Source organism: Mauremys mutica, chromosome 20, assembly GCF_020497125.1.
Source record: "Mauremys mutica isolate MM-2020 ecotype Southern chromosome 20, ASM2049712v1, whole genome shotgun sequence".
Taxonomy (NCBI): domain Eukaryota; kingdom Metazoa; phylum Chordata; order Testudines; family Geoemydidae; genus Mauremys; species Mauremys mutica.
In genome coordinates, this window is record NC_059091.1 from 15487561 (window position 1) to 15499759 (window position 12199).

Below are 12199 nucleotides of genomic sequence, written 5' to 3' on the forward strand. Positions count from 1 at the left end.
AATCTCCTGCGAGTGGAAGGGGGTGAGGGGTTCACAGGAGTCAGTTCGCACAGCTTTAGTTACCCAGGTTCAAAACATGACATACGCCTGGGCTCCTCCTCCCACAGCTTGCACACCAACCAGCCCCTGCTCCTCAGCCCTGGCTGCCAGACACATTGCTGGGCACTATCCTGAAATGCTTTCTTGCCTCTGCTGTGTCAATCCCTGAGACGGAGGAGGGGCTAAGATGGATTTCCCCAATGGGCCCGGAGTCCAAGCTCCTTTCTCACCGTGAACAGTAGCTCACCTGAGCACACGCGTCCAGCGTTAGAGCCAGGTTAATCCTGGGTGCACGGCCCTCACTAGGGGACTGGTACAGGCCTGGCCCTCCAACAGCCTCTCCCATGTGCTCTCTGGCCAGCCAGGGCTCTGTTGGCATCCTCTTCCCCTGAGACCACAGAGCTCTGCCTTGGCTGGCTAAGGTTAAGCTGTCCTTGTGTATTGCCGCTTTGCCTGGCCTGCCTGTGTGTCCAAGCTGCAGCAAGCATGTTCCCGGTGAGATCCTGGTGTGCAGCGAGAACATTCTGCTGGAGCCATTTCAGCCCAGGATCTGCACCCGCACAGGTTGCTGGGGCAGGGCAGCATTGGCAGGAGAAGCTGCAGGGGCAGCACTGGCTATTGCTAGTCTGATGGAAGCCAACACAGCATGGGATAACGTTACTAATAAGGGTGGGGGAGAGGGTTGTCCCTGCTGGAGGGAATGAGTGAGTCTCTCTTGTCACCCCCACCTCTGTAGGGGCTGGCACCCCTCTTGGACATCCTTCCTCATCTGCCCCAGGCAACACACTGCCTCGGTGGCCTTAACTGGCCTCTCCCTTCCTACATCTATCTACACAGCAGCTAGGAGGTTGTTCCCTATCCAGGTAGACAGAGGCACAGTTCTACTCAACCTAGCGCTCTAACAGTAACTGTGGCCCCAGTGTGCAGGTGGCCTCCAGAGTACAATCCCACTCATCCTCGGGGAACATACTCAGGTGGGAGTCAACCGTCTGCCGTGGCCCCGCTGCTATTGGAAGCAGGCCAACTCATGTGTACCAGTCTGCCCATGCTGGGAAGTAGCCCTTGCATCTCAGTACAGGCCTGACCCCAAGCGCCCATCCCTGTCCTGAGCTGGAAATTGCCCACTTCCACAGTGCGAACTGGGACTCTCTCCTCCACGCCCTGCACTGGCTGGCAGGGGGCTTTGGGTCTGAGTCATGGTACCTGTGTCTCATGATAGACAAGGAGGTGACTTGGAGGGCAGGTGCAGAGGGCCGATCTGCCCTGGAATGGGGCAGGGACACCACTGGCTCAGGAGGTGAGTGAGCAGGGTCTGAGCTCTGCCTGGGACCTTTCTCCTTTGGCAGATGGTCAAGCAGCAACACTCCTTCCCCCAGCAGTGGGGCTAGCACTGGTGGGGAGCCGCACAGGACCAGCTGCTCCCCAGGTGTGTCTGCAGTTCAGGTCAGGGACAGTAGGGTGAGGATCAGGGAGGGAAGGGCCAGCCCCATGTTGCCCCATGACCAGTGCTCCCAGCCAGGAACCAGCAGGAGGTAACAGGCTGTCTGAGAGGGTGCTGTCTTGAGGAGGTGGGGTGGGGGGAATGGGGCCCTCTTTGAGGGAGGGATACTATTGGGAGGGTGAGTAAGGAGATCTTTGGTGCTGGGGGGTGATGGGAGCTGTGCATGGTCAACCCTGGCTTCTCCCAAAGGGCACAGCATAAACGTCTCTGCTTGTTCTCAGGCACATTTCTGGGACGGGTCTGGGACCAGGGCCAGCAGCAGACATGGGGCAGAGTGAGTCCGAGCCTCAGGATGAGCAGGAGGTAGGTGCTGTCTAGTTCCTTGCTGGGGCCCCTGGCAATTTGTCCATTGCAGCCTGGCAGTCACCGGAGTGAGCGAGTTCCCAGCCTCTCAACCCATCGTTCCACCCCTGCCACCCATGTTCAGAGAGCTCCTACTGCTGGTGCTGTCCACTGACTGGACAAGGACCTGAAGAGACCCTCCCCACCAGCACTGTTTCCTGGGGGCTGCGGACACTTTCCTAGTGCAGGGCACCTTGGCTGGCATCCCAGTCAGAGTCCTCCCCAGGACCTCCACTTGTCCCAGCAGGGTGCCCCTCCCCTCTGACTTGGGAATGTTAAATCCAGCATCCAGGTCATATTCCAGCTCCACAAATCTCCCATGGGAACCTTCTTCCCAGATGTGGTACTGGGTAACTGGGTTTGGCAGATGCCTCTCCAGAGCCCAGTGGCCCTCTAGGATGTGTCTGGGTAGGTGTGGCCTGCTGGGGCCTACCCAGGACACAGTGTCCCAGGATTGCTGGAGACTTGCCCTCCACTTCAATGTCCTTTCTACTTCTGCACTGTTATGTGCCCCTTGAACAGCTGCCAGCCTCACTCCAGAGGTGGCTGCATTTCAGTGGTGGGCCCATGGTCACTGCACACTCAGCAAAGCATGTTGGGATGGAAGGTGCTATAGACAGACCCTTATGCCCAGATGTTGGGTGGCATAGCTGTAGGGTTGGGCCCATGGGCTTTGATGGCAGCATCAGCCTGCCTGCTGGTGCTGAGGCTCTGTCTGCATCTCTCTCCACACAGGATGCAGCGCTCACAGCCGTGCTGCCCAACCTTAAGCTCTTTGTGGAGGATCAGCTCCAGACCAGCATGGTGAGAAGGGGCTGCTGGGGGGTTATACCTGTGATGTGGGGCCTCCTGGAGGGATTGTGTTCCTGGGGGATATGGAGGAGTGTAGTGGTCTTTCCTATGGGCAGTGGAAGTGCTGGCCCGCTGGCATAGCCCACGGTCCCCGGCCCAATCCGTGCTCCTGGTGGGATGGGAGGCTCTGGTACTTGCCCAGGAATGTGCTGGCACCTTTGGGGCTCAGCCATCCCTGGACAAGTCTTGGCTGGTGAGTGGAGGGGATGATGGGGTCAGACATTGTCCTTGGACTGGGGGAGGGTCTGGGAAAGAATTTCCCCCTGGTTTGAGCTGTGGGGAGCCTGCTGGCTTCTTATTCCTCTAGTGTGGCTGCCCTCCCCACACTTCCATTGGTCCCTCCGACAGCAGGGGTGGGGTGTGTGGCAGGTGGGAGTAGTTACTAGCTGAAGGGCAGGCTGGGAGGGGCCAGTGTGTTCCCCAGGAATTGAAATTGGGGGGGTGTTCAATTTTATGAGGGGGAGGTCAGGGCCGATGAGTGGTGAGACCATGAGGGTGAAGGTGGGCCGTATGGCACCATAGTAAAAACTGAAAAATGTTTTGTGACCATTTTATTAGATTTAACTCATGTTTTAAAATAATAACACAAATTAAAGTTGGCTACTCAAGCCTTCTATGAAGCATGACATCTACATCCTTCTTGGTTTCTTGATATAGTTTTGCACAACTCTGTTAATGAACTTCTTGAATGCAATGCATTCACCTTTGGTGGCTTCTTGTGTGTCCAGTAGTTCCATTCCTTCAATTGATATGCTCATTAGTTCATTCACATGATCAGGCAGAAGACTTCTTTCAGAACACAAAATTCTATTCAATGATGAAAAAGAACACTCAGCTGTAGCTGTTGTGACTGGGAGTAGCAAGAGATGAATTCCTACTTCTCTCTTCCCAGGAAACATAGCATAAAGATCAGGTCGAGCCACTAGTGATGATAAAAAAAAAAAAAAAGTTGACGTCAAATCTTCACTCATTTGTCGTATCGATATTCCACTCTGTGTTCAAATTTTCTATTCTGTCCTGAGCACGTGTGTCACGGAGTGTGGAGAAGTCAGGGCCCTGCACCCGTCTTCCTGAGATTCACCGTGACTCTCAGCCAGTAAAACAGAAGGTTTATTAGATGACAGGAACACGGAGCATGTAGGTACAACCAGAACCCCTCAATCAATTCCTTCTGGGGGGTTTAGGGAGCTTAGACCCCAGCTTGGGTTCCCTGCGTTGCACCCCCGAGCCCAACACTGAAACCAAAACCTCCTCCAGCAGCTCTCTTCCCCCTCCCCCTGCTCCTCCTCTCCTTTGTTCAGTCTCCCAGGCAGAAGGTGTCACTTCTCCCAACCCCCCTCCTGGCTCAGGTTACAGCTCAGGTAGCTTCCTTCAAGGGAAGTCCCCCATCCCCAATGTAACTCCCCTGCAACATTCCCAGGTCAAATCCGTCCTGCTTCCTGCTCCATCACAACAGGGCAGCCCCCTTGCTGGTAGTGCCTCATTCCACTCAACTGTTGGTGTTTTATAGGACAGGGATCTGTAAAAGCTAAGTAGAGATTGAGTAGAATCTAGAAGTCACTGTTGTAGATTTTTAAGAATCAAGTCTGTGTACTTTTTCGGTTGTCTTAACAAACACTTCTTGTCCTCTTCACTTAAGGATTCAATATAAATGCCTTCATTAGTCAACTTCTGGACTGAAGTCTTTGTTTATTCCAGTACTTTCTCAGATTGATCCAAATGTAGCTTCTATTGCTGGACAAAGATCTGCTACTGTTGTAGCAGATGCCTGGCTGGCATTGTTTAATGACCCAAGTGGTTTCATCAGTAGACTTACAAGAGAGAGAATGCCAATAGTCTTCTCTGAATGTAGTAGCAAAAGTAATCCACCAGCCTCACTACTTAGATCCATCCCATCTTGGTAGATACTTTCCAAAGCCAGTAATAACAGCTGGAGTAATTTTAAGACAACAGCTAAGGATCGGTCATGAGAAAGCCAGAGGGTTTTCCCAGGTTGGACTAATTTGAACTTCATTCCCAGTGTATCTTCTCTATTTTCCAAGATATTCAGTCTTTTTGGACTCTTGCTGAAAAAAGAATATAATGAAGACATTAAATTTATCGCTTTTTAAATGTCTTTTGAAGAGTCTGCAGCTCGTACTAGCGCTAGTTGGCGTAAATGGCCTCTGCAGTGCGTATAGGAGAGATTAGGGTTACACTTTTCTCTGAGCAAAGCTTGTACTCCACCATGTCTTCCAGCGAAGTTTGCAGCTCCATCAAATGCACAAGCAGCCATCTGTTTGGGGTCCAATTGACGACAAGCATTTAACTCTTCTAAGATGTAGGTTGTCACAGATGCAGCTGATGTGCCTTCTGTAGCTTGAACATCTAGAAATGCATCTACTGGCTTACCACTGACATCAAGATAACGATAATGACTTGATGCCCATTTGCATCGGTGCATTCATCAGCCACGTATGCAAATTTTTGAATGTGGTGAGAGAGTTCTTCACTTTTTCAACAGTTGAGTCTTTCACTGTTGCACCATATGCTTCTAGCCAGTCAGTTGAGTTTCTTGCAGAAAGATGGTGAGCATTTGCTGGTCTTGTTCAGAACCAGTGTTCAACTTTAGGATGAACAAATTTAAAGGAAATAATTGGAGATATACCAATCTCCTAGAACTGGAAGGGACCTTGAAAGGTCATCGAGTCCAGCCCCCTGCCTTCACTAGCAGGACCAATTTTTGCCCCAGATCCCTAAGTGGCCTCCTCAAGGATTGAACTCACAACCTTGAGTTTAGCAGGCCAATGCTCAAACCACTGAGCTATCCCTCCCCCCAAAGCGACAAGCGACAATGCACTTAGCATTGGCCTCCAGTTTGTGGTGTGTGGTGTCTCTTGCTTAAATAGAAAGTATGATGTGTCTCCAGCATTCGGAACAGCCTCATTAACACTCACCAGTGTTGTCCTTGGTCAGTGGAGACTCAGAGTTCAGAGGTGCTTTCACGTGAGTTCACCTCCCAGGTCGGGGGCAAGAAGTCACCTTGCTCGTTCCTCCAGCTGCTCATTATTCACTCTGGCCACTGTTGTTCATTGTGTCACCATTCACTCCATTGCTCTGTTGACAGTGGCCCTGCACCATCATCTTCTCCTGCCACCTGCCACTGTGACCTCTGCAAGTTGGTCTCTTGAGGCAGGGACGGCTCTGGTTTTGCCCCCAAGCACGACAGTCAGGCAGCCTTTGGCGGCATGCCTGCGGGAGGTCCGCTGGTAACATGGATTCGGCGGCATGCCTGCGGGAGGTCTGCCGGTCCCGCACCATCAGCGTACCCGCTGCCGAATTGCTGCCGAAGCCGCGGGACCGAAGGACCTCTCGCAGGCATGCTGCCTCACAGCAACCAGCAGGCCTCTCCCCACAGCTTGCCACCCAAGGCACACCCTTGGTGCGCTGGTGCCTGGAGCCACCCCTGTCTCGAGGTTCCACCCAGCTCTCAGTGATTTCAGCTGAGCTCTCAGGGCTTGGCTACACTTACAAATTTGCAGCGCTGCAGCAGGGTGTGAAAACACACCCTCTGCAGCGCTGCAAATTGCGGCGCTGCAAAGCGCCAGTGTAGTCAAAGCCCCAGCGCTGGGAGCCGCGCTCCCAGCGCTGTCCGTTATTCCCCACAGGGAAGTGGAGTACGGACAGCGCTGGGAGAGTTTTCTCCCAGCGCTGGCGCTTTGATTACACTTAGCGCTTCAAAGCGCTGCCGCGGCAGCGCTTTGAAATGCAAGTGTAGCCAAAGCCTCAGTGTGGGAACCTCGCTGCTAGTGCAGACTGGGCTGTCTCTTCCACGGAAACACTGTCCCACAGCAGGGCTAAGCACATAGACCTGATTATCAGTGACTTCAGCTGTAGTGGTCACTTAACAAAACAAAAGACTATCTATGGAGCCTAGTCAGCTCTGTCTTTAAACAGTGGAGGGGGCAGGTCAAATAGTATTTGTGACTCAGGCAGATCATCAAGCAAAACACCTGTCACCACCCTCTCTCTTGATACCCTCAATCAGTACAGGCTAAGTACAGTTCCACTGCCCTTTACTCATCCCCCCACCCCCCTTGCATTCAAGTGATTTGTAACAGCTCCAGCCAAAATCTATCACTTGAGCAACACAGCTCTGTTTGCTGGATACCTAGGTAGATTGTATTTATATTCACGCCTAATCTGGTCCTGAAGCCTTTCTCCCCCACAGCTCATCACTAGCTGTCAGGGAGAGCTCATTTAGACTTTGCTTACAAAATCATAATTTGAAATTATTAGGTTGGCCAACATCACCAAAATAAATGTACTGACATTGTCATAAAAAACAACAGCTGTATAAGGAAGCTAGTCTGTGTTCATACTTTTCAAATCTATTATACTTTTTCAGATACACATTTTATGATACACTTTATATGCTTTTAAAGTGTGAATTAATGTTTCAATTTCAATTCAAATTTCCAATCATTAAATTCACAACACTGCATGTAACTAGTTCACAAAACTGGGGAGAGAGGGGTTGGGGAAATTCGGGGGGGTGTAGGGAAATCCCTGGGATGAGCTCTCTCTACTCTCCCAAGACCTGGCCTGGGGCAGCATTGCTGAAGGAGCAGCCAGCCCAGCTACTGTACAGCTCTGGCACCCTGCAGTACAGCCCCCTCCCTGTGATGTGGCCAATGCAATCGCAGCCTGTGCAGGTCAGGTGCTTGGCTTGTGGTGCTGCACTATATGCTGGGACCGGCTGTTACTGATTCACACAGTCTGTGCTGTGCTGCACCCTTTGCAGAGCATTCTGGGGGTGACCCCTGTAATGCATCAGATCCCAGGGGTCACATTGTCTCAGCAGGGCAAGCCACACAGCCTCAGCACCTCTGAGTCTGGGCCTCTGGGCTCCAGCCTCCCCTGCTGCTCACAGTGAGGTCATGTTTGAGGACGTTTTCCCTGTCGGATTGCTGCATCACCTAGAATATGGTGTTGGGGACCCTTAGGTTAGCATGAGACAGGTGAGCATGGGACAGTTGGTCTTGGTGGGAGCCAGGGCTGTGCCACATCCTGATCCTTTGAGCTCCATCCTCGTGTTCTCCCCATTCGAAGTCTCTGCTCCCAGAAGCACCCTGCAGCCATCTGTTTCTTTGCCCTCCCTTGGTCTCCAGCCAGGCTGCATGCCCATGCCCAAGTCTGCCTCGGCTTAACTGTGAACAGCCCAGTCCTTGGGCCTCTGTTGTCTCTTTGGGATCTTCCACCACAGGGGCAGTTGTGACGAAATGGGAATTTTTTGTAATATTTTTGAGTCCTGCCTGCCTCAGTTTCCCCTATATTTTGCATGGCTACCCAGTGGAGGGAAAAGGATTATTTGCTCTCAGGGCAGACTGAGAGACATGAGGAGGAGGGCTGTGTGTGTGTGTCCTCGCTGTCTGAGCGGACTGAAGTGGTCATTAGAAAGGACTGGCTGAGGCCAACCCATATTAATGGAAAACCCTGGTCACCAGCAAATTGACAACCGGCAACCAGTGCCCCACCACCTCTCAGCAGGTATCTGAGTAGAGTCCCTGGCTCGAGACCAAAGGACTGGGTGGTGGGAGCTGGGGGGAAAAGAGTGCTCTTCTGGAAGAGGCCGGGAGCTCTCACTGCTTGGCCTAAGGAAGGGAGTCAGAGACAGCTGGCAGGGCATTGCTCTGAGCTGACGGGATCTGCCTGTGCTTTAACACTTATGGTGACCTGAGCACTTCCCATGCTGGGTTCCAGCTGCCTAATAAACCCACCTGTGTGAGTGTCTCTGGCGCATTGGTCCCTGCGGAGTGGACTCTACCAGGAATCTCTCAGTTGGATTAGCTGAGCAGAGCTCACAGGGTGAAGCTGGAGTGCTGATGCCGCTGCAGCAGTTCAGCCTCAGGAGGCGGTGAGGCTACGTGGCCTGCAGAGGTGACACGTGGGCGGGGAAGTGTGCCATACGGCCTTGTGGGCTGCAGCACGGCCTCAGTCACTCACTGTGCCTTCTTCAGTGCAATGCAGGCTAACTTCCCAGCTCAGAGACAGCTCTTTGCCTGCCCCTCCCCAACCTGCCTTGGCCAGTCCTGTCTGGCCTTTGGCCGCAGGATCCCAGCCCCTAACGCTCTATTCCTGGCTCCGGGATGGACTCTGTGAGGTTGGACAAGGCAGCTAGGCCCAGGTCTGAGGGCTGCAGGTGCAGCCCCTGCACACACATGTGCCCACACAGCTGCAGGAGGTTAAATGCCAAGGCTTCCCCCTCTCTCTGATGTGGGATCCCCACTTCACTCCCAGCGGAGTGCTGCGGCTTGTGAAGCACTCAGAGCCCCTCAGAGCTACACTGCTGGCGCAGGGCAAGCTGCTTGAGGGAGACACACCCTGAGAGCCAGACTCGGAGACCATCCCCGCTGCCCTGAGCCCTCCTGGATTTCTGCCAGGCAGAGGCGACGCCTTTCTGTTGCTCGGGCCGGGGCACAAATTAAAGGTTCTGGTGTGAACTCTGGTAGAAATGGGGGGGCGCATAACTGCACATGCCCCTCCCCCCCAATCTCCCCTGGGGGGCTCCACATTGAAGGGGTTCCTCCAAGAGAGTGGTCCAAAGCTGGGGGCCTAGCACTGATCCTGTGGCTCCCTGACAGTAGGATCGGTTCAGTTCATGTGAATGATGCTGGTCTCCAGGCAGGTGGCTTATTGAGTCAGACACTTTGTGCCTTCCCTTTCCCACTCACTGCATGGCAGGACAAAGCCCACAGGGAAACTGAGGCACACACGGCTCATAAAAATATTGACTGAATTTCCACCTCCACACAAGTGCTCCACAGGGTGAGGGCTACTCTCGCCTGCCCCGTTCAGTTCCCCGGAGCGTGGCTGGTGCTGCCTTGGACCCACCCGCAGCCTGTCTGGAAGCCTGGTCTGGAACATGCCTCTTCCCATAGGTGCTGGGTGTCATGATTGGCGTTGGTGTTTCCATGTTGCTCATCGCCACCTTGATCCTGGTGCTGGTCCGCAGGCTGCGCCACAAGCGTAAGTGCCCATCCCTGCAGGGAGCAAATCTGACCCCTTTCGCAGCCATGGCTCTGGCATGCTGCTGCCCATCAGGCCATCTTGGGCTTAGTGTCTGCATGCCTGTATAGGCAGTGAGACCATAATAGCTAGAGCAGGGGGCTGGCAACCCATCTGTACCCTCAAGACCTCCGCACCACTCCCTGGACTGGGAGGTGGGTTGCAATGGGGAGTGCAAGCAGGGAGTCAGACTGGTGGGGAAGGGGGCAGGCTGGGGTGGGGCCCCGGGTTCCCTGCACTGGTAACCTTTCATGTCTCTCTCTTTCTCTGTCTCTCTCAGAGGTTCAGACTCAGGAGACGCCCAAGTATCGATTCCGCAAGCGGGACAAAGTGCTGTTCTACGGGCGCAAGATCATGCGCAAGGTGTGAGGCTGGGGCAGAGCACGATGTGCTGGCCCAGGCTGGGGAGTCAGTGGGTGCTGGCAGTGAAATTGTTGATGGCTCTGCCAGCTCCAGTGTAGTGCTCTAATCCCTGTCCCCTCCCCGCCCAGAAGCCTGGCTGTGGCCAGTGGCGTAGCCAGGTTTTCAGCGTAGGGGGAGCAAAAAACAGAAAAAAGTGCCCCCCCTTGGCTCCCCCTCTGGCCACGTCCCCAGACCAGACACCTCCTCCCCCGCCCCCCTCCTGCGCTGCCGCCTGTCCCCGGCTCGTGTCCCAGCGCTCAGCTGTGCCTGCACCGGCCGGCAGGTGCAGCTTCCCGGCCGGCAGGCGCGGCTTCCACGCCGGCCTGCCACCCCGTGGCTCCTCTGGCTATGTGGTGGGCAGCGCCGGCCAGCCTGAGGGAAAGCAGCTGCTTCCGCTGAATCCCACCAGCTACGCTACTGGCTGTGGCCAGCTGTGGCCCGTCTCTGGGGGTAGTTCAATATCACAGTTAGAAACTGGTGTTGGACAGGGTGGTGGCTCCCATGGCACCGCCCCCAACCTATCCTCCTCTCCTCACGCTGCAGCTGAGGAGTAAGAGCTCTGGCAGGTGAATCATTGCAGGTGGGCCTGGTCTCTGGCATCCCTGTCACAGAGCCACAGAGTCTGGCCTATGCCAAGGGACTGGCTACAGGAGGGAGAGTGACCCCTTCAGTGGGATGGGTCCCAAGGATCACAGGATAGGCGCAAAACTTGGTCTTTGGGCACAAGCCCTGCCTGTCTCTCTGCAGCAGATCTGGCTGAGCCAGACTCCTGGGGGAGGCCTGTGCTGTGTCCTTTGGGGCACCATGCTCAGTGAAGAGCATCAGTGACACCAAGTAGCCTGTTCAAGCCAAGGGGACAGTTTATTACTCAGCTGGCACACAGGCTCCGAGAGATCCTAGCTTGGCACAGAGAAGAAATAGTGAAGACTGGGTTCAGGCTGACCAGCGCCAGGCCTCCCTCAAGCCAAGCTGTTCCTTTGTCTGCCCCAGGTCAGCTCTGTGTCTCTGGGGACAAGTCTGCACTGCAATGAAAAACCCACAGCTGCGAGGCTGGGCCTGGGCCAGTTGACTTGGGCTCACAGGGCTAAAAATCACAGTTTAGGCATTTGGGCCCAGGCTGGAGCCTGGGCTCTGAAACCCCACGAGAGGGGAGGTCCCCAGAGCACAGACTCCAGCCCGAAACGTCTGCACTGCAATTTTTAGCCCTGCAGCTTGAGTCAGCTGACCTGGGTCAGCTTGGGTTGGGCCATAGGCCTTTTACTGCAGTGTAGACATAGGCTCTCCCCCCAGCCACCTGGTTTTGTTCTCCGGACCCAGCCACGCTGTGCTCATCTGCCTCTGAACCAGGTGTCTGTCTCCGGGCACTGAGGGTCTGCTGCTCAGATATGTTGATTCCAGCCCAGAAAGTCCTAGCAACTCTGTCTCAGATCCCTGGCCAGCTCTCCCATGGCCTAGGGAGAGAATGAATTCTTTCCCCCTGGGGGTAGTTGTTCCAGGGTGCTAGGTGCAGAATAATGCAGACAGCTCACAAACACCTTACAGAGCTTTGTCATACTAAACAACAGCAGTGGGGTTAGCAGATAGGGCAGGGTGTGTGGCTGTCTGCCCCGGCAGCCAGGAGCCTGCTGGGGCAGGCTCTCAGGAACCCAGCATGCGAAGCCCCCAGGAACCTGCCCTGAGGGGACAGTCTGGCTGGTGAGAGGGACCCATCCAGGCCCATGCTCCAAGGGTGGGGAGAGTGTTTCTAAAGCACTAACATCCCCAGCCTCTGCCAGCCCCACTTCTCCCTGCTCCCCCCACTCACTTGGCCCTGCCTGGGGGCAAAGGAGAGGCAGCGCTGGCCCAGAGGCGGGGGGGTGTTCATGGGTCAGTTTGGGATGCAGAGGTGGGTCTCCTGGTGCTGGTTGTCTCTGCAGGAAGCAGTGAGGGTGAGCTGGGGCAGAGCTAGGGGCGGGGAGTGAACTCCCGCTGGGAGCAGTGGCAGATGGGCTCCTGTCGGGGACATGCCGCAGCCCA

The 12199-nt window shown here is 54.7% G+C and overlaps 1 protein-coding gene across 10 annotated transcripts in view; it reads left to right on the forward strand.

Moving 5' to 3' along the window:
* PNPLA6 (patatin like phospholipase domain containing 6) overlaps positions 1-12199 on the forward strand; it is a 67650-nt gene that overhangs the window by 12546 nt on the left and 42905 nt on the right. For all 10 annotated transcript variants that reach the window (XM_044995778.1, XM_044995782.1, XM_044995780.1 and 7 more), the window contains exons 2-5: positions 1762-1843; positions 2618-2686; positions 9655-9742; positions 10062-10144. In XM_044995778.1, the coding sequence (XP_044851713.1) occupies positions 1805-1843; positions 2618-2686; positions 9655-9742; positions 10062-10144 (279 nt within the window). In that variant the 5' untranslated portion in view covers positions 1762-1804. The remainder of the gene's footprint in view (positions 1-1761; positions 1844-2617; positions 2687-9654; positions 9743-10061; positions 10145-12199) is intronic.